This window comes from Lygodium microphyllum, chromosome 3, assembly GCF_053477565.2.
Source record: "Lygodium microphyllum isolate KBCC chromosome 3, Lygodium_microphyllum_v1.1.10, whole genome shotgun sequence".
NCBI lineage: Eukaryota > Viridiplantae > Streptophyta > Polypodiopsida > Schizaeales > Lygodiaceae > Lygodium > Lygodium microphyllum.
The window spans coordinates 34,205,522-34,231,756 of NC_141137.1; the positions used below are offsets into that span (position 1 = coordinate 34,205,522).

Sequence of the window (26,235 nt, forward strand, 5' to 3'; positions counted from 1 at the left end):
AAGACAACTCAAGGGACCAAAGGCCATCCATGCACATAGCCAACTTTGGCTCTTTTGGTTGGATGAAGCACAATAGTACTGAGTTTAGCCCACTTGGGTAACACTTGCAATCATTTAAGTCAAGGCTTCCTTGTGGATTAGTCTTATCACATCCAAAAAAACAAAGCTAACCGTGTATAAAGAAGAACCCCCATGCAAAATCCATTTTATCACGGTGGATGCAATGGGCATATTTAGCCACATCACACATCAAGACCTTACAATACTTCAAAATAAAGTTAGCTATACACTTGTAGGGCTTGGCAAATATAGTTTGCTTATATTGTGATTTGTGGGTCCCTCATAACATGTATTTTTTCAACCTTGCATTCATAAAGCATCACGGACTAGGCTAAAGGGGCTGATAAAGAGGTACCCACCAAAACTATCGTTGCTTGACTTCCAATTTCCAACCATGCATATTGGGTTTGGAAGTGTAAAGAGTGTACAAGTATGCTTTAGAAAGAGAAATTTTCTAGGTGAAAAGCATTGGATTGCAACATTTCGAGGTTGTGCTAGTGGTGAGCTGATTTGCATGATTAGTAAAACTTTGTTTTCACCCAATGGCGAGTACCATTAATCCTCTAACATAAAGTAGTAGTAGTAGAGCAATCATGCCAAAGTGTTGGTCGTGTGCTCCAAGTGTTTAAATGAAGCATTTTGGAGAAAGTTATCCGTGTGATAGGCAAAGCTAGGGAGCTAGCGTGCCACAACATTGGCCTTTTTACCTACCCTAGGTGTTGGACGGATGGCAAAGTTTGGAAAACGACCTTCAAATAGGAGGGTAGAATATTTGTAAGGAGTGTGTGTTTACAAATCTCTACCGAGGCATGAACAAGGAACCTTTGCTTTTGGAGTCGGCCAACGAAATATATGGAGGGATTGCAACGAACTAGGCAAAGGACGGTACTCAGGAGTCGCAGTAATAAGGTAGAGTGTTCGACAAGGGAGGACTGAGGAAGGAATAGGATTCTCATCTCATTAAAAAAAGGTCGAGGTTGGGAGGTCAAGTACACACTGCAGGAGGCACTGGGAGTCTAGAGAGAGACTCGCGGGGGAAGAGACGAGGCTCCAGGGTCCAGACGAGAGAGAGAGAGAGAGAGAGAATGTGTGCGTGTGTTTACTGTGTGACTCATAAAAGCCACGTGCCCAGGTGGGGTCGGACATTTAGGAGCGGAGCAGTTTTCATTTGAGAGAGAGAGAGAGAGAGAGAGAGAGAGGAGATTTACGAAAAAAAAAAAGAAGCCAGAAGAGGGAGGGACGAATTGGCTCGTGCAAGAAAGATCCTAGTGGTTTCTGAATATCTCAGCGCTCAACCTCCCCGAGTCCCCCCGTTTCACATCGACTGCAGCTGCCAGGCGTGCTCCTCTCAACCTCCCCCTCCTCTCCCTCTCCTTCCTGTGCATCGCAGCAGATCTGCTTTCTTCCATTTTTCGGTGCTGCTTTTCCAGGTACTTCCCTTCCACATTGCCAGATCTCTCCTCAAAGTCGTTCTCTTTTTATTGAGTGTATATGGAGGCTGCTGTCCCGCAGCTGCATGTTACTTCAGCAGACTTATTCGATCTGGCTCTCCTTTTCAATTGACATTCGTAACATGCAATTGCGCTCCGCATGTTTGAGACAAGCTAGGTGATACTCTTTCAGCGGGAAAGAACATTGACGCCTTTGGTGATGATGCCTACGGTGATACATTAGTGCAAGGTGTTGGAAACGTGTCAACCGAGTAATTTACAATACGATAGCTGATAACCCGTAGATACAGCATACAAGGCGGTGCAGTTTCTGATGGTCATGGAAAGGAGTTTCTCTGTCACATCTGAAAAGCAGTTTCAAAGTTCAGTGAATAGGGAATCATGTCTACGACTTCCTACCTATATGTTTATTATAGTGAAATCTTGCAACTGCGAGATGGAGTCTCAAAGTTTGAAGCTTACAAATATGTGTATGATTGTAATATATTATAGAATAAAACGAATTTCAGTGGTGTTGAGAAGGCGAATCAGTGTTCATTCTGCTGGTGAATGTTTGATACCTTTGCATTTATGTAGCAGGGTTTTTCAGTTACTAATCAGGTAAGCAATGGAATGTATCCTGGCCAGTTACACCTTGACCAGAACGGTGGTGTGTATACTCATGTCATGTTCCTTTGGGAATAAAACATAGCTTGCAAACATGAACTGCAGGTAGACAGACGGTATGCACATAAGTTAACTATTGGCCAGCAGTTTTGCCTTGAGCTGCTAGCTGCTACCTAAGCAGCACTTTTACAGGCAGAATTTAGCATTCCACTGTCATCAATTAAGTATGTCCTTAATTACTTTGGAGTGCTTATGTAAAGTCTTGTCAAGATGTCTCTATTAGAGATTTGTGCTCAATGAGAGGGTGATGCAAAGATATGATGAGAGAATCATAAAGAATCAGTCTTACTAGTGATGCATACTTTAGTTTGTAGATCATATGGAAAAGAATCATGAGCTTGGGCCAAGATCAAGCCAGTGATGCAGTAATGTGGACTGAAAACTCCAGGCAGGCCTGCTAGATCTAGATTTGGATGATTAAGTATAGATTTTTGTAGTCCAAAAAATGCCTCATTGCACTGCTAGATGGGACATACAAATTAAGAAGTGTGTACATGTGAATGTCGATGTAAACACATGGTGTAAAAGGAAGTAGACACCAAAACTCAAGTGAAATGAACAGTGTCACGAGAATGTGTAAACATGATGAATGGAGATGAAAGAGAACTGTTTATGCTGTGCAGGTTAGGTATGACCAATAGTGGTCCTACTAGGCCCTATAGATAACATGATCGGCGAGTTGGTAAGGTCACATTTGTTCCATAATGCGACCAAACATTTGCGGTGTATGTTTGTAAACCCAAATGGCATAACCAAGAATTCGTATAACCCAAAGGTGGTCCTAAAAGCTATCTTGTGCACATCTTCTAGCTTGGCACGCATTTGGTGATGCCCACCTTTAAGGTCTTATCCTATTGGAGATTGACTTTTCCTTTAGCCACTCAAGGATATCATCAATCCTTGGTATAGGGAATCTATTTTTAAGAGTGTTCTTATTCAAAGCATAGTAATCAATATACATTTGCCATGAACCATGCCTCTTTTGCATGAGAAGTACAAGTGATAGGGTGATGAACTGAGCTGAATCAACCTTTTTTCCAATAGCTCATTAACCCGACTCATTATTTCTTATTGTTGGGCAGCACTCACTTTGTAGGGTGACTTGTTTAGAGGCATACTACTAGGCACCAGGCCAATAGAATGATCCATTGGCCTTTCTAAGTAGTAATTCTCTAGGTAAGGAGTTGGTAAAAGAATCTTGGAATCCATCTAAAAGTTTTGTCTGTTCATTATTCAGCATTGAAACATTAAACTTAGTGTCATGTTTACCCACAACTTTTGCAAAAACAAAGTATGTGGAAATATGATTTTTCATTATTGAAGAAGTTGCTGAAGCAAATAAAAAAGGAATTGACTTTGTTGAACTTTACATCAATAACATGTTGCCTTTTTTCTAAGTGAGTGATTTTCTTGTTACTTGTATCAATCGTAGCATGCACTTTATGACACCATGTAATACCCAATAATACATCAAAGCCCTCTAATGGCAAATGTGAAAATCCTCATTGTCCAAACATGACTGCAAATGAATATAGATTTTTCCATTGATAGGGGTGACTAGTTCTACATGTCGAGAACAAGCTAAAGTGGCCTCATCCATGGGACCCACCTCATAATCTTTAATGCTCAACTTGGTTGCGAATTTTGGAGAAATGATGCTAACAAGCATGAGTACTTGTATCAAAGAAAACTAAAGCTTTTTGATCCCTCACGTTACCCCATGCATGGCATAGCTTTGATGCATTTGTAATTGATTGCTCATTAGCAAGATCAGATATCAATCTAGTTGTAGTTTTATGCCTCTTGCCTTTTTGACCCTTTTCTCTATGACGTTGAAACTTATGTTTAGGCATTCATGTGCTCTATGTCACTTGTTTACAAACATAGCATTTGTTTGCATTATACAATGCATTCTCTTTCAGCAGCTTTCTTAGCACTAGCAAATAACCTTTTGCCTTCTTTGCCTTTTTGAAAGAATGACCTAGATTGACTTTTAGCTTATTGATCCTTTGTGAGGATTTAGACTTTCAGTATTCTCTTTTGAAACATTGCTGCCTTTAAAACTTGTGATATGGCCTTTCATCAATGCATAAGTTGTGTTTGTATCTTTAGTCAATTGTGCCATGCGGGTCACTTTGTGTTGGTGCAATAGTCAAGGATTTCTTTGGATGGAGCACAACAATAGGTCTCTATTTGTTCAGTCATTGTGATCTCACGTAAAGAGCTAATTGACAATGAAGCTGCTTCTTTTTTGTTGTACTACTTTGAATCAACACAAGGAATTGCATCTAATTTATGCCAAGATGTTGTCACATGTGCTTTAAAGTTTTTGTGAGCCATTGGTAAGAGAGACTATTTAAAATGCACCCAAGTTGATAGTTTCTTTTCTTGCATTAAGAGTTGTTCACCATTGAAGTGCATTTCCTTAATGGAAAGTGGTTGCCTTGTATACTATAACCAGCCTTCCTTCGATGGATAGGCGGTAAATCCTTGATTACAACTTAATTACAACAGAAAACAATTAATGCAAATCTCAAAATACAAATTTACCTACTGATCTTGGACAATGCACACTTGATTGGCCCCAAAATTGGCGTCCCTTTTGATATTTCTTCAGCTTTATTGAAGAAAAAGTTGATTTATAATGGGATTCTCCCAATCCCCGTCGCAATTCAAACTCCCCTTATTGTCCAAAGTGACTAGCAAGTCTTCAATCTATTTTGTCCCTTGATTCGGGCACTTAATTGGCCTTCACCCACTTCATAGATGATGGAAATGCCTCTAATTCAATGGCAAGCTAGTCCTCCACCTGAATTTAGCTGAAATTCACCTTCAGCCTTGTTGAATCCAAGTCTTGGAGCTTCCAATTTTTTGCACGCTTGCTAAGGCTACTGCTAAAGCGTAATTTCTACTGTAAATTAGGGTTTACAACAGAGAAATTTGCAATTTCTTAGTCTCCAAGGATCCAAATGCTGAGATCTTCGGAGAAAGGTTGTGAAATGGTTGGTAGATGAGAGAGAAAATTTAGAGTTTTGTCATGAAGAATGGTTGAAAATTAGTCAAATGTAGCTGCTGCCCTTCACAACAGCTTGTAGATGCAAAGAACCAAAGAAAATTAGTCATTTACTACTGTTTCCTTGTCTCAACAGCCTGTAGATGTTGTCACTTGCTGTTGATTGGTCTTCTCCTGCCCTTGGCTGCCTCAAAAGGTCCTCCAATGGTTGTAAATCAGACCAGTAGCATCTTCTCCCTCCCTCTTGCAGACTGAATACACTAAAAATGCATCTCCAGCCTCTAAAGACGTTTTTCAGTCTTGCATGGGTATTTTTGATAAGTGGTAGCCTTTCCAAATGGTTTTTTCCAGCACTATCCATAATTATATATTAATTTTCAGTATTTAAATATTAAAAATTAATCTAATAATTATTTTGGTGCTCTAAAAAATAATCAGATTGACCACTAATTAAATTGGCTAGGTAACTTCCATTCCGAGTGTCTTCGCACCATCTTTGATCATCAGATTGGCGTTATGTATCATTAAACGCCACTTCTCTAGTGTCACCAACTGACACTTATGGCCAAATGAATGACCTAGGCCAACAACTGGTATCAAATACCACCAAGTACTTGTGCGGCATAACTTATAGCAACTTTTGCCTTTGACATCTCGTGATTTCCTCGGGTCTCGGGCTCGTAAATTTACTCGAACCCCAATTACACCTCACATGTGTAACATTTACTTAACCATGTGATTAAAAATTAATCCACATATTAAGTGAGGTTTTAAAAATACATGTCCTCATGACATATACTTTGAAACGCTGGGAAAAATTGCTGCCAGATGAGTTTGCATTGAATTGTTGAATGTGAAGGTCAAAGTTTTTAATACATTATGCACACCATTAAAGGTTTTAAATTTTACTATTGCCCCACCTTCTTTGTAGCCTTTAACTTCACCCAAAGGTATCAAGTTATCATACGTTGGTGGTTGCGAAAATGGTGGCCCTTGCGATGCTATTACTGCATTTGCATTGAACATATGCCCAGTGGAGCCTCCCAATTGACCAAACATCCTAGTTTGCATTCTTGATTGCATACCAATGCTATCATACATGCTCATGTGCATTTTGGGCTGCAATGTCCCATGATAATTTTGCTTCGAATACCTAGTATAGGTGGTTGAAAACTAGCTACATTTTGCATGCCACTACACTTGTGCCAACATTGGCAAGTGCAGTGGCATGCATAGTATAAAACATTGATCCACCCCCAAAATAACTTGGATGCATAAATGGTTGTGTTAGTAGGTTTGTCAGCTCATTTGTGAGTCTTTGCATGCTAGATGGGCTGGGCATTTTAGTCTACATTTTAGGCATTCTTTTGTGGGCATTTTCCATGCAAATTGGCATTTATTGTTGCCAGTTGGCCATCAGACTAGGATTATTGCCCCCATATTTTTGTCCTGTTTATTCTGTGGCTCCTCCTCCTCCTCCTCGCATTTAGTCATCATCATTCTTCAGGTGGTCTTCATGTTGGAGAGACGAGCCGGTGCTAATGCTCACACAGCCAATGACTCACTGTTGTACGCATCATTCTCGTGTTTGGTATATGGATTCCATTTCCCGAGTAGATCTTTGAGTTCTCTTCCTTTGTAGTATGCTTCTGTTTTCTTTCTCTTCTGTCTTGTGTTCAACAGGTCATTTCAGCACTTGTCTATGCTTCCATTGTTGCACCATTTCTAACATGGTATCAGATTGTAGGATTTAGGTTGTTGCTGTGATTTTTCTGTCGATTACAGGTCTTTCTCCCCCTTGTTGATCAAGCTTACGTTTTGTAGGCCAGCACCTTGCGTTTTCAGCCTGCGCTTGGATTTCAGCGTGCAGTCATTAGTTTGTTGCATTAAATGCTCCATTAGCCTATGTTCTCATTTTCTACCCCTAACCGTGGCTGGGTGATTGTTTGTACATGCCTTTTTTGTTGTTTTTGGTAAATTTTCACTAGTTTTTCTTCATTTTGCAGCAGTCCGCCTTTGTTTTTGATGAGGATTTTGGTTACATTGCATGTGAACTCTCATTTTGTGAAGTCTTTGTTGTTGGTTTGGCTGTATTTTTTCTCTGTATATCTTCTATTCTCTATCTTCTTTTCTTGTCCTCTCCCTATGACTCCTTCATGCACTTCTATAGATGATAAGTTACATGGGTTTGACTATCTTACATGGAGTGTTGTGATAAAAACTTAGTTTGTGCAAAAGCAGATTCGGTACACTGTCAGTGGAGCTATTCCTCGGTCTCAGCGTCCTTTTCCTCTTCTTGACGTTTTGATGAGGACAACCGTGAGGGAGCTCTGTTTACTTGAGATTCGGATGATGCACGCACGTATTCTGCACTGCTTTGGTGTATTTGCAAAGAAGTTCTATTGACGGTTCTCTCTTGCAGGGCATCATTAGAAATATGGTTGAAGCTTCAGATGTTGTACGAGGCATCTTTTCCTATGCATGCTGTGACCCTTTATGGAAAGCTTTAGCAGATGAAGTTTAAGTCGAAGGACACCATTCAATCATTTTTACTCTGTGTTACACAGGTATAAGGCTAGCTTTGACACATGTAGTCTACCCTTCCCGAGACACATCTAGTGGGAACAGTACTCTACAAGCTCCCCCCTTGTGTTTGATGGAGTGACGAACGCTGTGAGGGCGTAGACATCATCTACACTTGTGAGCTTTACATATATGTCCTTAATGTTGCTGGAGGATGAGGCATCTTTGGGTTTATAGGGGTGGCTTCTGTCTCATTCTAGAGGTTCAAGTGAGGCCTTTATAGCTTTAAAGAGGGGTGACAGGAAGAAGAAGTTGAAGGCCTAGTGTTATCATTGTGGTAAGAAGGGACAATTGTGGAAGGATTGCAAGGAGTTAGCAGCCTCACGGAAGAAGAAGAAGAGGAAGAAGAAGAAGGAGAAGAAGAAGTGGAATGTGAACTCCTCTGACAAGTCAAGAAGTTGAAGGCCTAGTGTTATCATTGTGGTAAGAAGGGACAATTGCGGAGGGATTGCAAGGAGTTAGCAGCCTCACGGAAGAAGAAGAAGAGGAAGAAGAAGAAGGAGAAGAAGAAGTGGAATGTGAACTCCTCTGACAAGTCATTCTTTTCTTTAGACTCCAACTCCAATCCTCTAGCCAAGGAGAAGTCCATGATGAGGTAGGGATCCACTTCTTCAGAGTGAGGGAAGGGCTTGACTGCCCCTTCCTTTGCTGCTTTCTTGTCCAGGTGATGCGGTCATCCCTCATGACTCTACTGCCAAAGAGGGAGTATGAGAGAGTGTTGAGATGGGGTAGCGGAGCCTCATCTATATAGGTATATAGGTGCGTAGGTTTCAGAGAGGGACATTCTTGACACATTGATTGAAGTCTGGTAGGTTCAAATGTAGGAGTTAGGATTGACATCCAAGTTCATGATGGGCTATTTCTTTTACAAATATTGACTCCTCGTCCGAGCTCACATGAGGGGACACTTTGGCGGTCTTGGTCGAAGGTGGGAAATCCCTGGTCAGATATGTTCAAAGGTAATTTTGACAGGATGGTCTTGTATGTTACTGCGAGACATTGTCCATGAATATAGAGATTTGTTATGACACCTCTCTATTTTCAGAAGCTAGTATGATCGACATCGGCATTGGGTTCTCTTTGAGGCACCTTGGTGGTGGCTTGATCACCTACTGCTTGGGTATCCATGGTTCTACTTTGGTGGTTTTATGTTGTGTGGACTATGATGAGTCATTATCATTGTCTTGTATTAGATCCCCCATGATTTGAGAGAGGGTGTTAGTAAGATTGTTAGCTCATGTGTGAGTCTGTGCATGCCAGATGGGTTGTGCATTTTAGTTTGTATTCTAGGCATTTTTTTGTGGGCATTTTCCATGTAGATTGGCATTTATTGCTGTCAGTTGGCCAGCATTAATGTTGGCCGACCAGCATTTATTGCCCCCATATTTCTGAGTTCTCTTTCTTTGCAGTGTTCTTCTATTTTCTTTCTCTTGTGCCTTGTGTTCAACAGTTTGCTTCAGCACTTGTGTATGCTTCCATTGCTGCACCACTTCTGATAGGTTGAGGAATTATTTGCTGTCCATAAGGAATATATTGCGTATTATTCGTAAAAGAATAAATATTCTACCGAATTGGAGTTTCCTACATGTTCAGTATTACATGTACCGATGTATGCAATACTTGTGAATAAAAAGATTGCCCATGAGCCTCACTTGGTTGTTTAGAATGTGAAGCAACCTTTTTTCCTTTAATATGGGGAATTGATTGTATAAATTCAACAAATTAAGGTTGTTGAATGAAGTATTGCAAGCTCGCAACACCACCTGTTAACTATGCCTTGAACATTGCATTTACTTCTGGAGCACTTTGTATATGTGGAGTTGCATGTGATTGAGCTACATGCTCACCAATCCCATTCATTGCTCACCATCTTGAAGCATTTTCAGCATTTAGTGACTTAAAAGCCATGTGTTGAGTGCCTTTTAGGAGGAGATTCTTGTTGTTTACTCCCATTACCATTGTTATGTGACATCTCTTACTGCTTGCCCCTTGCTGTACATTGTTTTCTTCCAATATAAACCTTGTTGTAATTGATTTATAGCAAGCCGACATGCATATGTTTGCTCCTTGAGGTGTCCACAAGCTCACCTCCTTCAAAAAGATGGTAATGTCTTGGCAGTGGAACCATGAAACAGGCCTTTGGAAGCCCAAAGGGCAGTAAACCATATTTTAACAAACACTTCAATTCAGCTTAACAGTAAATTTCAGCAAGAAAATTCCATATGCAACTAGAGCTAGAGGGCAACTGCACCACATATGATGTGTTGGCTCTGCAGCTTAGCCCCCCTTAGCCCCAAAGTATAGCGCCCCTTTTGGCATTTCTTTAGATTACTAATGTATGCATGAAATTGGTTACAAATGGTTGTATTCAGTGATTTCTCGTGGCACAATTCATGCATGGGTGCACAATGGCTTTGTCACCTTCTATGTTGGACTTTAAATATCTCTAGAGTGTTCAAAAATGTGAATGAACAGTTTAGCCTGCCAAACCAAAAGAGGACACCTTTTCAAAAGGGATCCTAGTGACAAATTACTTGCTTATGCCATCATAGGGTTGCAGGTTTTAGATAGCATCTGGCTATGCTTCCTTCGATGCTTGACAGGGTTGAGCCCATTTCTTGGACCATGTGTTGATAGCATCATCATTATTGACATCAGCTTCAGCCTTCAGGAGCATGAGAATCTGTAGCTGGTGTTGTTGTTTCTTGATAGATAGGATCGATTGGAACTGCTGCTTCTGGTCTCATGGGTAGTGAGTTTGGAGCTGGGGCACTTGGCATTGGTAGTTCTATTTCTGGACGAGGATAGAAAAGGGACACACAGGCTCATTCTATACTTATCCAAAGACGAACTTTGCCAGAAAGCTTGGAGGAACGTAAATGCTGTTGTCTGGCTAATGTCGTTCTGTGCACATCATCCTTTGAAACTCTCTCATGGGAGGTCCCTTGTAGATTGACATACATGTTCAAAAATATTTCTTAGGCCCAACTTAGTTTACATATGTGCTACTTATTGTGCAGTTCAGTGTCTTGTGATTAGTTTTTAAAATTTATGGTCTACTTGGAATAAACTTTAGTCTGTTTTTGGATTTTCTATTATGATTGTCTTACTTTTGTGGTTCAGGAAATAAAGAAGATTTTGGTTTTCATGTTCCTGACTAGTTTCAGTGGGATAGGTATCCATGGCACAGGAGGGGAGGGAAAGAAAATCAGATGTGGAGCGTGACACTGATGATGAAAGAAGGGGCAAAAGGAAAATGGGGGCATTCAAAGCTATGATTAATTCAAAGAAATTCAGGAACTCTTTGAAAAGGAGGGCAAAAAAGTCCCAAAGTCTTATTCATCTCTTTGCCATCAAGGATGTTCGAGATGAGCAAGAACAGATGGTTGTTGAAACTTTTCGGCATGTGCTTTTTCAAGAGAACTTACTACCCAAAAGACATGATGACTACCACGTTCTGCTAAGGTACAAGTGTGAAGAGACATGGCTAATTAAGCTTAGTCTCAGTGGTTGTATATTTGGTTCCCTTTTGTTTAAAAAAGCTACATGTGACCCATTTCAGACCACAAAGAGCCTGGATAAACCAGGAGAATTGTGAGACAAAGAAGTTTGCCATATCAATTGATAACACTGCATGATTATCAGATGTAAAGGGTTCTTTTCATTTTTATATTTATAAAGTCTTGTTTAAGTTTCAAGAAGCTACTAACGCCATTTATTAGAAAATTCTTATTCTAGAATTGAATGGATCTCATACAAGAGGCGAGCTTGCAGCATGTTTTTGGTTGTGTCTTGAGTCTCCTAACTGGAGCAAATTGTCTAACCAACAGGGCCGAGTAGAAGCTGGAGTCTGTTCAGCAACTTCAGCTGACTCTAAGGACCCTGCTACTATCACCTGGATTCTCAAGCTGTCATGCAAAACGTGTACAAGCCAATAAACATATACAGCAGTAGATGCCCACAACAGATCACCTAATATGCACTAATACAAGATACAGCCATGAAATGATCCTACATAGTTACAAGGCCTGTGTGAATAGCATGCTGCCTCTGTGTTTAAACATGCAACACAGATCTATCTATAATCTGATCGACAATATGTAACTAGTTACTTTATTCAACTGACAGCCAGAGTGCCAACCGTAGTTTGACGTGCAAACCAAGAAGTGCAGAATAGTTCACATGGTCTGATCTTAGCAGTTAGACATGTGAATCCAGCAGGTAGCACCGGATCCTAGCATGTAAACTCCCATATTAAGATGTGAAGCCTGTGGACACTCAACCTCACCTGGTCTTGCTGCTCTTGTTTGAGTTGGAGCAGCAAGAGCTGATGAAGATTTCAGTTTTCCAAGGGTAGGAATGGAATGAGTCAAATTTTAGTTGGCACTCTAGCAGATGGAAAATTTGGATAATCTGTAAAAGCACATCTCAGTAATCAGAGCAGTGGCTGTTGTAGTACTTAGTATTGGTCTCAACAAGTTTTAGAGAGCAAAATTGCACTGCCTTCTGTAGCAATTCCCAAGAGGTGTTATTTTCCTTTTCAGACTCCTTTCTGTTTCTCTTCAGGGAATTCTAGCCCAGTCTTAGAACTAATACTACTTCCAGTTTTCCTCTTTACGAGTATCTGGTCCATTATTCTGAACCAAATGAACTCTACTACCGGTTTCAGCCTGTGGCTTTCTCCTCAAAGCAGTAATAGTCTTCAAATGTAGTCTAAATGCAATTTAACACAGCTGCAATCTGAGGGGAGAGAGTGACCTTCTGGCTATTACCTATTTTCGGGAATCTTAAGGGCTCAGACTAGTGGTGGAAAGCTTAAGCCATTAATTGTCATAGTCGATGTTTGTTTTCAGGCTAGTCTTCTGTAGGACACTGTTTTAGAGACATATGAAACCTAGTGTCCCCAAGAAGCAGTCCAATGTGCAGAGAATCAGAACCTCAATAGAACCCTTCATTGTGTTCTTCTGTCTGCCTTCTTCTGTGTGTACATGTTAGAGGAGGTCAGTTGAGAGGAGCAGCACAGTTTTATGACAAGTAAGGACTTAAGTGGTTAATTTTCCTGAATTTGGATAGCACAATTGCATAAGTGCATTCAAATCATGTACTTCACTTTCATAAAGGTTGTAAGAAGGTATTGGCTTGTCTTTTTATTTTCAGATTTTTGTTAGTGTAATTGCATAAAAACATCCAAATCATGAGCTTCACTTTCATAAAGGTTGTAAGAAGGTATTTGGCTTGTCTTCTTATTTTCAGATTTTTGAAAGCTCGCAAATTCGATATAGAAAAAACAAAGGCAATGTGGATTGATATGCTCAAATGGAGAGAGGAGTTCGGGGCTGATACAATTGAGGAGGTTAATCATGTGCTTTTGTTTAAACATCATTCTAACTTTAGTATCATTGTCTCTGCAATCAACATAGAGTTTGCAAGGCCCCTTTTTGGGTATAACATCAGAATGAAAGTGCAGACATGCTTTTGAGTATCAACATTGCTTGAATTTGAAGGTTGAAGTTAAAAGAGAAAAGTGAGAGAGCCAGAGGAATTCATGGAAGAGTTATAAGTTATGGGAGTGTCTACAATTTTGCTCTATTCATCTTATCAGGAAGGAGGCACATATGATGGGCATATAATGAATTAACAATTCATGAAAGATTTCATACGTTATTGGGGCATTTTGTAAGCTTTGAAAATGGTGTTTTAGAAAATGTGAAGATTAAGTAGATATTATTTGTAAAAATGAATTCATGGAAGAGTTATAAGTTATGGGAGTGTCTACAATTTTGCTCTATTCATCTTATCAGGAAGGAGGCACATATGATGGGCATATAATGAATTAACAATTCATGAAAGATTTCATACGTTATTGGGGCATTTTGTAAGCTTTGAAAATGGTGTTTTAGAAAATGTGAAGATTAAGTAGATATTATTTGTAAAAATGAATTCATGGAAGAGTTATAAGTTATGGGAGTGTCTACAATTTTGCTCTATTCATCTTATCAGGAAGGAGGCACATATGATGGGCATATAATGAATTAACAATTCATGAAAGATTTCATACGTTATTGGGGCATTTTGTAAGCTTTGAAAATGGTGTTTTAGAAAATGTGAAGATTAAGTAGATATTATTTGTAAAAGTATGTTGAGTGCAGTTGCTTCTCCTTCTAGTGGAGATTTTGGCACAATTAGGTTTGCCTTATCTATCCAACTTAGGTGCTGTATTTTCCTCCATCAATTGATAGTATGTTTTTATTGTTTGGTGATTTTCCTAGGAGCATCATAGAGGGACATTCAATAGTGGTGTGTACGATTCTACAACCAGGTTATTGAAACATTTATTGTGGGTGCATCCATTCTTGAGGAGTACTTGAGTGATTCTAATGTTGGATACAGTTAGCTATCAAAGCATCTATTGTGTGTGCATTTGTTTTTGAGTCCTTTAGTGGTTGATGGTGAATGCTTGCGCATTGGAGGAGACATCACGTATCCTGCCAGATTTAGAGGGGTATTATCCATTCCTCCCTTACTCTACTTGTAACATTACACTAGGAGGGAGTTGTAGCATTAGTGGAGTTTAAAGACTTAATCTCAAAGGATAGAAGAAAAGTTAGTGGTAGTGTTGTGGTAAAAAGGGGCATTTTTGAAAGGATTGTGCAAGAAACTAGCAGTGATGGGATGTTTGACAGCATAGTAACATGGGATGGGGGACGGGATCGGGATCACGGATGGGGGACGGCCAAAACCAAGGAACAAGACTGGGGGGGATAGCTCATTTAAAAATGCATTTTTATATATAAAACAGATTTCAGCTCACATCACATTGAACTTCTCTACAATGAAATACATACAAAAGCACACTGAAAGCTTTAAAAACATCTGTTTTCATTGTATTTATTATCATGTTGCATAATGAACATAAGATGAGCAAATATCAAATGGCAAACCATATAGATAAACTTTAAAGATTGATGTATTACAAAGGAGCATCTATCTAGTGTCATGATTCATGTGATATGAAAAGTCAAGAGTCCAAACTAAAAACAAATGTCAAAGGAGTCAAGGACAAATGTCAAAAGACTAAATTGTAAACAATAACCAACCATAAAGCAACTAATTGTGAGACTGTAATGAGCCATATGGCATAAAGAAAAGTTCAAGAAGGATCAAGCCCAAATCTAGAGGGCATCATCATCATTTGTAGGAAAATGAGCATTTGCAGATCTTCAAGTGCTAGCCTCATGATCATGGGTGCTAGGAAGGGTCTCCATAAGACAAGCATACTCCTCCTCTTGCTCCATCTCCCACTAGGTAAATGGATCGGCTTGTGATGTAACACCTTTGCAAAGCATCCCCAAGTTAGCACTGACAAAGATCAAATCATTTGCCTTTTCCACTCCAAGGCGATTCCCTCTTCTTTGAGGCAATGTGACTGTAGGTGCTTCATAATTGCTCCAAGCAAGAGAAGATCACTCCCGGACTCTAGATACAGATAATCAACTTTTGCAACTTAGGCTCATGCGATTCAAAGTCCTTCCACCATAAAGGTACCCCAATCTTGAAGCGGTTCACCTGAGCATCATCACAACCATACAAGCCTCGCCTTCTTTTATACATAGCAAGCTTATCTCTGATCTTATGCTTGGTATCTACATCGTGCACCAGGTGCTCTAGAATAAGCCTCCAATATAGATTTACTTGAGCATTATATTCTTGATTCTTACCTTGAAACTTAGGGTCCACAATAAAGGCAACTGAATGTAAAGGTGAACTGTAGACATTCCATCTCCCAATACATAGATCATGTATCTCATATTTCTCATCATCAGGTATAAAATCTTTGAACTTCTTGATCATCCTATCCATTGCCTCATACACTTTGCCAATATATGACTACATACCATCAACAAGTTGCAATAAGTGTACGATAGGATATACCATTGTATCAATTCTTTTTACATTCTTCGAGAAGTCATTGCTCTCTGCCTTTTTCTTACATTCTCCTAGAAGACTGTGATTGTGGTAGAAATAACGAGCCATAGCTAAATCTGTTTCCTCTTTTTTTGTTGGCTCCCAACTTCCCCTGAGAGTAGTTTGATGTCTAGTGGTTGAGGACGAAGGCTCTAATGGCATAAATAAACTAAAGCCACATGGTATGTATGCCACACTCGTCGTTGTAGATGAAGGTTTGGACCCATCAATAACAACTGCTGCTGCCATCGCAAGCATAGTTGGATCAATCACAACTCGAGTAAGCCTTGATGCAAATATAGCCTCTAGACTAGCCACATGCTCTAGAAGCTCCCTTATCTTCTTCGGCGTGACATTGGGGTAAAAGTGCACCTCCAATCTTGGCTCATGCAATAAATAAGCTCTTACTTTATTTGCATTGCTCCTATGCTAGTAAGGACACACCTTGCATGACCAAGCATGCAATCCGCCTTCGGTTGATGGGCGTTTAACATTTACTTCATCCCACCATGACCATGTGTCGGAGCGTCCACCTCTTCCTTTGGCATGATGAGTTGGTCGTGACGAAGCCATTGAAGTGCTGATAGTTAGGCAAACATTGGAATAGACGGGCATGGGTCAAAGTGGCTAAGTAGGCGCAAATATGGACGTACGGTAGGTTGCTATAGCGTGTAGGGCCTAGGTGAGTAAGCAGACAAAAGAGGTGGAAGCTGGAGTTGGAAGAGACGGAAGGAGGAAGAGCGAAGAGGGAAGGAGGAAGATGGTAGGAATAGATAGAAGGAGGGAAGCGTGGAAGAAGGAAGAGGTGGAAGAGCTGGTGGGGCCTAAGGGCAGGATTACACAAGGTAGTAGGGAGGTTGGGACAAGATTGCGTGACGTGGCACATAGATGAGTGAGTTGTGAAAGATTCGGCAAGAAGCAGCAAATGATGCGCCTAAACCCAACTCGGTCTGAACAGGGATTGGGTTGATGTCCCCCTATGCCGATATACTAGGGTGGAGGGAAGCGTGGAAGAAGGAAGAGGTGGAAGGAATAGATAGAAGGAGGGAAGCGTGGAAGAAGGAAGAGGTGGAAGAGCTGGTGGGGCCTAAGGGCAGGATTACACAAGGTAGTAGGGAGGTTGGGACAAGATTGCGTGACGTGGCACATAGATGAGTGAGTTGTGAAAGATTCGGCAAGAAGCAGCAAATGATGCGCCTAAACCCAACTCGGTCTGAACAGGGATTGGGTTGATGTCCCTCTATGCCGATATACTAGGGTTTGCACTGAGGAAACACATGTAAGATCAAGATTGAAACACAAGACTTAGAAAGAGACTAGCAAACTCAAACCTGAAACGCAAAACGCAAAACGCAAAATGCAAAATGTAAAAAACTCAAATCTTAAAGATAGAGACAAACACAGAGAGAAGAAACTCTAAAGTGAATGAATGTTATAAATGAATGTAAGAGTGTACAGAATGCCGAAGGGTAAAGCAATGTAGTGTCGGAGAGTGACATCCACCGGAGGTGGATCCCAAGTGTAGTAACCATCGGTTGGAGATGAGAGAGTGCTGGATAATGAAGAGCAGTAGATTGGTCACCAAAACACAGTAGTCGAAGGTTGAAATCTAGTAAACACAGCAGTGTGCCACTAGAGGAAGGTTGAAAACTGATCACCCGAAGCAAAGAATTGTCAAGCGCTAATAGGAGAGGTGTTTCTTGATATAGACGGCGTGTTGGACAACAAAAATGTAGGTACTATAGTAGTTGTCTGGTTTGCTGCCAAATGGGTCATGTTTCTTTGGTTTCGTAAAAGGAAGTGGCGTCACCTTTGTTTTGCTTAGCATTTGATTAAAAGTTAATCAAGTGTGCTAATGTAACTTGCACATGTAAGGTGCAAGTCAATTTTGGGACCTATGACCTTGAGATATTTGTTAGTGCCAAAGGCAAAAGTTGTAATAAGTTATGTCTGACAGGTACTATGTGGTAGATTTTGGGCCTAGGCCAATTTATTGGCCATTAATATCAGTGGTATCATTAGAGACTAGGCATTAATTAACTAATTCATGTCAGTTTAAGGGTCAATAACTGCTCAATGGTATGTGAAAGACAAATTGGTCTAGCCAATATAATTATTGGTTGGTGAAATTATTTTTTTGAGCACTAGAATAATTATTAAATTATTTTTTAAAAATCAATATTTTTAAAATTAATTTATTAAGCCGTATAATGTTAAAAAATGGGATTAGAAGGTCGCTACTTGGCAAAACTTCCTCATGCAAGTGGAAAAAACGTTTTAAGGGGTTGGTCGAGTTTACTCCAGCCATTGTGAAAGAGTGACAGCAAGTGACAGCAATTTGGAGCTTTCCAAGAGCAGAGGTGACAGCAGCCCAAGGTCCTTTGATGCAATTGATAGCATATAAGAGGTGACATAAGTCTCTCTAGTGGTCCTAAGTGATAGGTTCCATGGCTGTTTGAGCCAAGGCAGCTACAGTTTTTCAATGTCTCTCGTGATGGAACTCCAAAATTTCTCTCTCTACATCATTCTCTCATCCCCCAGCCATTTCTTAAGTTATCTTAGTATTTTCTAGTAGTTTGGGCCATCAAAGGAAGAGATTTCAGTCAATCTTTGCTACAAACCCTAATTTTGTAGAATTGAGGGCTTAGGGCTTAAATTCTAGTAGCCAAAATTGAGGAATTTCAAGGATGTTCAAGAGGTCAGCTAGCCAATATCAGATTTGGGACTGAATTTGTCTTTCAAGGGGCAAGGTGAAGATTAATCCCCAAGCAAACCAAACGACAAATTGGTTTGGAGGTTTGCTGGTTAGTTTTGATAGCAAGAGACACTTGGATTAGCGGAGTAGATCGGAGGATCTCAGTTGTACTCCTTCCATTTGCAATATAAGATAAAGAAATACTGCAAGGGGCGCTTTTGGGGCCAACAAGGTATCCAATGTCTAAAATTAAAGTGGTAAAGTGTGCATTTTCAGTTTTGTGAATTTGTTAATCGGTGTAATTAAGTGCTTAATCAAGTTATTTACCACCTACAAGAAGAAAGACTGGTTTTAGCCAGATCTGTTGAATGTCATAATCCCTCCAAGATGAGAGAGATGGTGAGTCGTACCAATTGCTCCAAACGGAGTGGTAGTACTTGTTGGAGGAGTGTAGACCGAATTGTACGTGATGCACAAGTACTCCTCAAACTCTTCATCTGTAAGATGACCAAAACGAGAAGAAGATGGTAAAGGTGAAGGTGTGTCTAGCTCCTACTCAAGACCATAATGCCTTCTCAGAGCCTCCAATGATGCAAAAGCTTGATAGAGCGTCATAGGATCCGAAGAAGAAGGTGCTTACATTTTGAGTTAGAATTGAGTCGCATGTGAGTCTTGCACAAAGACTAGCCTCCACAATCACTGCAGGATACTGTTTAGAAGAGCGTTGACTTTGATACTATGCGAAGATATGCTAGGGTTTGCATTGAGGAAACACAAAATGTACGACCAAGATTGAAACACAAAGACTCAGACATAGATAAGCAAAACTCAAATCCTAAAGGCAAAACGCAAAATGCAAAAATTCAAAACTCAAAACTCAAACACAGAGACAAACATAGAGAGGATGACTCTAATACCATGCGAAGATATGCTAGGGCTTGCATTGAGGAAACACAACATGTATGACCAAGATTGAAACACAAAGACTCAGACATAGACAAGCAAAACTCAAATCCTAAACGCAAAATGTAAAACACAAAATGCAAAAACTCAAAACTCAAACACAGAGACAAACAGAGACAGAAGTGTTAGCAATCTAGTCAGCTCATGTGTGAGTCTGGGCTATACTTGGTATTATTGGGTAATTTAGGCATTTTATAGTGGCCATTTTAGTGATTATTTAGGCATTTATTTTTGGCCGACCAATATTAAATGTTGGCCAACTAGTTGCCATATTTGGCATATGTTGGGCCGATTTATTCAGTGGCTCCTCCTCTCATTCAATCATCATCAAATGCTAATATGAGAGGTGGTTCCTAATGTAGACGGCCTGTTGGACAGCAAAAATGCAGGTACTGCAATAGTCGCTCGGTGGGAGAGATGGCAGCAGTTTGTTGCCTGACACCAGATGTTGAAAATGCAAGCTAATCAGGTGCTACGATGATGTAGTAGATGGAGATCTCCAAACAGTAGGGTGATGGCTGAAAACATGCCTTCTAGGGCTGATTAGTGATGGGTTGCAATCACTGATGGTTGGACAATAGATGGTAGGTGGCTGATGGCTGAAATCTGCATGGTCGAGTGAGAAACCTGTACCAAAAGATGAGGTTGAATGGTGGGTAGCCTATATATTTATAGATGTTGAAGGGTGCCCCAAAAAATTAGGGTTTTGGGGGACCATTGAAACTCTCTCAAACCGTGCACCAAATTTGTGTTTTTCATTAATTAAGCGTGTTTTGGGGTGGTTTAAAAATACTAATCAGCTGGAAAGTGTTTTAGCTCAACACCCCTTGTTGGGGACGTGAAAGGGGATGTCCCTCGTTCTATTTTCCCGTTCCGACATGGTGGCACGTTTTGGGATAGTGTCTTGGTATCTCGAGAGCTTGAGATGGCAGTCCCTTGTTTCTATGTTTGACAGAGAGAAATTTATGCTCCTGTCATGTTCTCATGAAGGGATACTTTGGTGATCTAGTTGAGGGTGGGGAACCCATAGTCATGACGTGCTTTTTGGAAGTTGGTTCTTGATGGACATCAAGATTCAGCTATTTCTACTCTTTGCGTTTGATCACCCATTGCTTGAGTATCCATGGTCCTATCTTGATTATCATTGTTCTTTGCACTATAATGTGTCCTTAAACATTGTATAGTATATTGTATTGATCACCCATGATTTGTGAGAGGTTGCTAGCATTATATAGTTCTTTGGTGATAAAGTTTATTAGTAGAAGGCATTTTAGTTTTGAGATTGGTGCATTTAATACAGCCAACTTGTATTTATGATGTTTAATGTTGTTGGCTGACTTGCTTTTTTTGTTATATGTATTTGGCCTATCTGTAGGCTGCTCCTCTCCTCCGCTTTTATTCATCAGATATGAGCATACTTTGTTGCCTAATGGAGAGGGAGAGTGCAACACTTTGTTGGTTGGTCATAATCTGTACTTTTGTACACTCTTGAGCCTTGGCATATGTATCTATTTCTCGGGTCTATTCTCTTCGACTTATTGTGTTCTTATTGACATATTGTTCTTTCTTGTTGTTTGTGTTTATGGTTGTTCTATCAGCTCCTTCTCTTGCCTTGGTTGCTCCACACTTTTTTGACACCTGCTATGATCAACACGTATGTTTGACTGGCTCACACCTATTGTTTTGTTGACGATGATCTTGGCACGTTGATGTCTTGCTGTCACCAATTTGTTTTAGTACATTTTTACTTTGTTTATTACGTTTCCTTAAATGTTGGTTATACCTTCCACACTAATACTTTTCCACATTAATACTTCTTGCTTTGGAGCATGCTTGTATGTGATGGTTGTTGTGTGTTTGGACTACACTGTCTTTGCTATTTTATCCGATTTCTATGTGCTTAGTTGAACCGTGTTGCTTGAATTGTTAAACCTTTGATTTTTTGGGTGAATTAACCAGCAATACCTCATGTACTCTCTCATATCCCTTTCTTTGCTTCCATCTTTATTTCATCACTCAATGGCTCCTCTGTGTGCTTCTATTGATGATGAGCTCAAAGGCCCTGACTATGTAACTTGGAGTGTGGATATGAAAGCTTGGTTTGCACATAAGCGACTGTGGTACCTTGTTTTTGTTGAGCAAGTAAAGTCATTAAGTGCATTGCATTATATTGATTTCTATTTTGGTTCCATTTACAGCCCGCAAAAGGCTTTGTTTATATAATTTATTAGCGTGTGGGTGCCATTCGAGACAGCCAGGGTGCCACCCTAGACAATTCAGTGGCTCGTGCCTATAAGTAGGGCATGGGGCCTGGGCATTTATCTAGGACACGTCACTATCATTCTTCATTAGTTCCTTCTCTCCTCAGTACTCTCCACTATTGTTCACACCTTGGAATGGAGGACATCTCAATTCCTGGAGGCTTATAATGTGCTATCCAGCCTTCCTTCATCTGTCCTTTGTTGTGGCAACTTGTTTTTTGCAGCCGCCCTATACTTAGGCATCAACTCAGAGCTGATCTTCATCACCACCATCTGTTATTAGGATAGTGTTTTGCTCCCTTCATAGTGCAGATGCCTTCAAGGTTTTGCCTCTTGATTAGCTAGGATAGTGCACCATCTCCAGCTTGCACTCCATTGTATCAATATGATTCATTCAAAATGATTCAGTGCTCATCATTCTTCATACTTGTTTTGTGATTTGAGTTTTCTTTGTCACAGTGTTTGCCGTACACACTGTTTATCCCCGCAAATCCTACTGTTTCCCAATATGGTATTATAGCAAGGGTGCTCCCGAAGCTAAAGATCTCCCTCATAGAGTAGCTCTTTTCCTTGTCATCGGCTCCTCTTCTCAAAGAAGTGTTTTTTACTCCCTTCACACTATTCCTTCTAGGTGCTGCTTCATGATGAGCTAGGATAATGCAATCATCTCCAAGCTCCACTCCATTGTATCAATATGATTCATCTAACATGATTCAATGCTCATCGTTCTTCATATTTTTGTTTTATTTTTCTTTGTCATTGTGTTTGTAGTGTGCTCCTCTATGCAAACCCTACCGTTTCTCAACGTGGTATCAAACTAGGTGCTCCAAGAGCTAAAGATCCTCATCTTCATCAAGGCAAAGGAAGGATGCGGGATTGACAACACTCTTAGATTTATTGCAAGTGCACCGTCGAGAGATATCATTACCATTTCTTCTCTCTCCCACATTCCCTTTACAGGTTTGACGTAGGGGTGTTATAGTTTCTCCAAAGACGGAAGCATAAACCACTGAACTCCTATTGTGGCAAGATCGGTCACTCCACTAGGGACTACTGTTATTGACCTTTGCTCCCTTTCCCATCGGAGTATATGTGTCTACCTTTCAACACTTATTGTGCCACCTTGTCGTCTGGGGCGACTAGCCTTTTGAGTATGATGGTGTGGTGAATGCCTTACAAGCCCAAATGTCCTCTACTCTAGTTTGTCTCCAACATATGACCCCCATGTTATTGGAGCATAAGTGTGCGCTTAGGTTAGAGGGGAGGTCTTCTAGCCCTAGTTTGTTGTCATCCCTCATGACTTTAGTGTGCCACAGATGGGATGTGAACGGGTGGTGGAGGTGGGGAATTCTAGCCTCATCCATATTTAGGTGTGGTGGACTTTGAGTGTGGCTTTTAATATGCACGGATGCAATTTAGTGTTTTAAATCTTGGAGTTGGTTTACCTTTCAAGTTCATTGTGAGAAGTTAGAGAGAGAGAGTGGTGTTTTGTACCTAGTCTGCTCCCTCATGAGGGGACCCCCTTGGCGGTTTGTGGCTGACGTTGGTGAGGAATCCATATTTCCATGGTCATGATGTATTTTATGCGGGGGTAGTTTGTGATCGGCATTGAGATTCAACTATTTTTATTCTTTGTTTTGGGGCTTGGTATGATCAACATTGATGTCAATGTCTTTGTTGTAGCACCTTGGTGGCTTGATCACCTAGTCCTTGGGTATCCATGGTCCTCTTTGCTTGTCATTGTTGTGTGTATTATGGTGGTGCAGGTTTCTAGTAGATCATAGCTGTGGTATGGGACATGGTGATAGTTCGTTGTTCCCCTGTAATTGTGGATTGCATTGTACTTGTGGCCCATGATTTAGAGAGAGGGTGTCAACACTAGTAAATTTCGTGGGTTTTATCGGTTGTATTTGGGCATTTGGGTAGGTGCTCAAGTGGGCATTTGGGCTGCCTTTTATGTTCGGCCCAATTGTCTTGGGCCTCAACTTGTGCCCTATTTATAGGTGTCTCCTTTCTACTCTTCTCATTCATTGCACATGTGTATCCATTGGAGAGGGAGATTGTGTTAGCAGATATGTCAACTTGTGTGTGAGTTTGTGCATGCAGAGGATGGGCACATTATTTAGGATATTTTAGGCATTTTTTATGGTCTTCATTTTGGTCATATTTAGCATTTATTGCTGGCCGACCAGCATTAAATGCTGGCTGACCTGATCATATTGAGGACATATTTTTGTTCTATATATTCTGGCTCCTCCTCCTCACCCAGTCACTCATCTGCCAGATCACATGTGTGGAGACTTCGAGAGGAGAGAGGAGTTAGTGCCGGTGCCCACGCAGCCAGTGACTCACTGTTGTATGCGACTGTCTCATGTTGGATATATGGATTCCATTTCCTGAGCATACATCGAAGTTCTCATTTGTATTGTGTTTTTTTGTGTTCTTTCTTTCTCTTTCTCTTTTGTCTTGTGTTTCAACAGTTTATTACAGCATATGTTTACGCTTCCATTGCTGCTCCACTTTCTAACAGATTGGAGGTAGTTTGGTGGTCACCTTAGCCTGTGTTGCTATTATGCATCTTCTCATGCTGTGGTATATGGATTCCATGGCTTGTTTTATCATTTCTTGAGTTATTGTGTTATTGCTTTCTTGTTCACCTCTTTCAATGTTCAAAAGTTGTTTCTTTGCTTCCATGTTGTGTGTGTGTGTGTCTCTCTCTCTCTCATAGGTTTGTGAAAGTTATTAATATGGAGACTATGGACCATTACATCTGTTTTTGGAGGAAAATGGTAGCTTAGCACTTACTAGATTTTCTAGTAGGATATGCGAGAGCTTTTGGGGAAGATTTTTAAAGTTGCAAGTATCTAAGCTGCGAGACCAATATCCTTTGACCTCCACTAGATGCCCTTGATCATTGTCGGAGAGAGGCAGAGGTAGCTACTTCTCTTCATTATTTGAGACTAGAGTTAAATCACAACTTTGGTAGAGCCATCTCTTTTGGACGAGATTATCCATAGGCTGTTGCTACAATAGGAGAGCAGTCTATTGTTTAGATTTACTAGATGACACTCAAAGATAGAAACTCGAGGGCCTCAGAGGAGTGAGGACCATAATTTATTGTGAATGGAGGGGGTGCCTCTAGAGTGGGCAATGGAAATTGACGTGTCTTAAACTTAGGTTGGTCTCTTTCAAAGGAGATGTGCTTAGGGTGGTTGTGATCAGCACAGAGAGTTTTCACTTTTACAGGGGAGGAGGATGGTAGACTAATGAGAGACAATTTGAATTAGTCAGAGTCTAGATGTTGCTCTTGTCAACTAATCACATTAGTGACTCAATTGTAATAGGAGATGGTACTTTGATCTATAGCATTTTACTTGCATGATGGATGGATGGAGACACTAGGCTTATTAGATGAGACCTCTTTGAATATTATAGTGGGATCCGAGGGAGTGGTATGGAGTGATTCTTTTCTTGACAAACCTTGTGATGTTTTATTATGTGCATATATTAGTATGCAAGATCTATCCATGAAGAGAGAGATTCTAATGGGATTCTAGTGGGTGGGCATGGAGAGACCCTTTTCTTAATAGACCTTGTGATGTCTCAATTTTTGGACTTACCACTAGGTTGGGAAAGAGAAATAGACAAGCAAGATTAGAGCAATGCCAATAATTGCCCAAGCTTGGTAAAGAGAAGACATCTCTTCACTCTTCTCAACCATTATATTTTCCATATGTTTCCATATGGCAAATGCATATGGGTACAAAAGTATGATTGAAGTATGGTTTAGTTCTTGGGGGTGAATCATGTGACCCTTTTTTTTCGGGGCGGGGGGGGGGGGGGGGGGATGGGGAAGAGAAGGTCGGGACCCAAAAAGTAAACACTATACACATTTAAAATTGGAGAGTTGTAAAACTTAAACAATTTGGAATTGCAAACTAGTCATAAATTCAATTCATAAAAGATCAAAGCATCATGTCTTGTAGTGACATGAAACATTAAGTTTCAATAGGCAAAAGTAATGACTAGTCAGCAGTTTTAGCAACAACAAGCCTCAAGAGCTAAGGTAAAAAAAGAAAATATCAAAGAACAAATTTGCCCCAAATTTCTATTAAAAGTATGAAAAAGCCAAATTACAAGTACCATCTCCAAAAATATCTATGTCTGGACTCTGTACTGGGTTTTTTCACATACATGGGTGTGAATCCAACTTTGTTATTGACTGACTTTTGGAGGAGACTATACGTCTAATCTAGGCTTCGGAAGTTGCCATGCTTCCTTTGTTTAGTAGCACAAAGGAGTTTAGCAATATTGGGTATGGAGCTAATGTGTGTCCAACAGGCTATGGAGGATGAAGCTCCATGATTGAGAGAGAGAGCTCTTGCAAGTAGACAACAAGCTGAATAGATTGATGTGATAGTTTTTGATGATAGAAAAAGTGATAGGGCTTGAATATACAGGATCAGGTATCCACCTACACCTTTGACGCTTATTAAATGCTAAGTGGTGTAAAAGGTGTTCACACCTAAACACACACTTTTACACACAATTATGTGTGTTCACACACAAGGATAAATA

The 26,235-nt window shown here is 40.3% G+C and overlaps 1 protein-coding gene across 1 annotated transcript in view; it reads left to right on the forward strand.

Moving 5' to 3' along the window:
- The first annotated feature begins 1,332 nt into the window (after window positions 1–1,332).
- LOC148038215 (phosphatidylinositol/phosphatidylcholine transfer protein SFH6-like) overlaps window positions 1,333–26,235 on the forward strand; it is a 71,377-nt gene continuing 46,474 nt past the window's right edge. Inside the window, exons 1-3 of the mRNA XM_087670053.1 lie at window positions 1,333–1,490; window positions 10,949–11,238; window positions 13,027–13,126. Of these exons, the coding sequence (XP_087526179.1) occupies window positions 10,955–11,238; window positions 13,027–13,126 (384 nt within the window). The 5' untranslated portion in view covers window positions 1,333–1,490; window positions 10,949–10,954. The remainder of the gene's footprint in view (window positions 1,491–10,948; window positions 11,239–13,026; window positions 13,127–26,235) is intronic.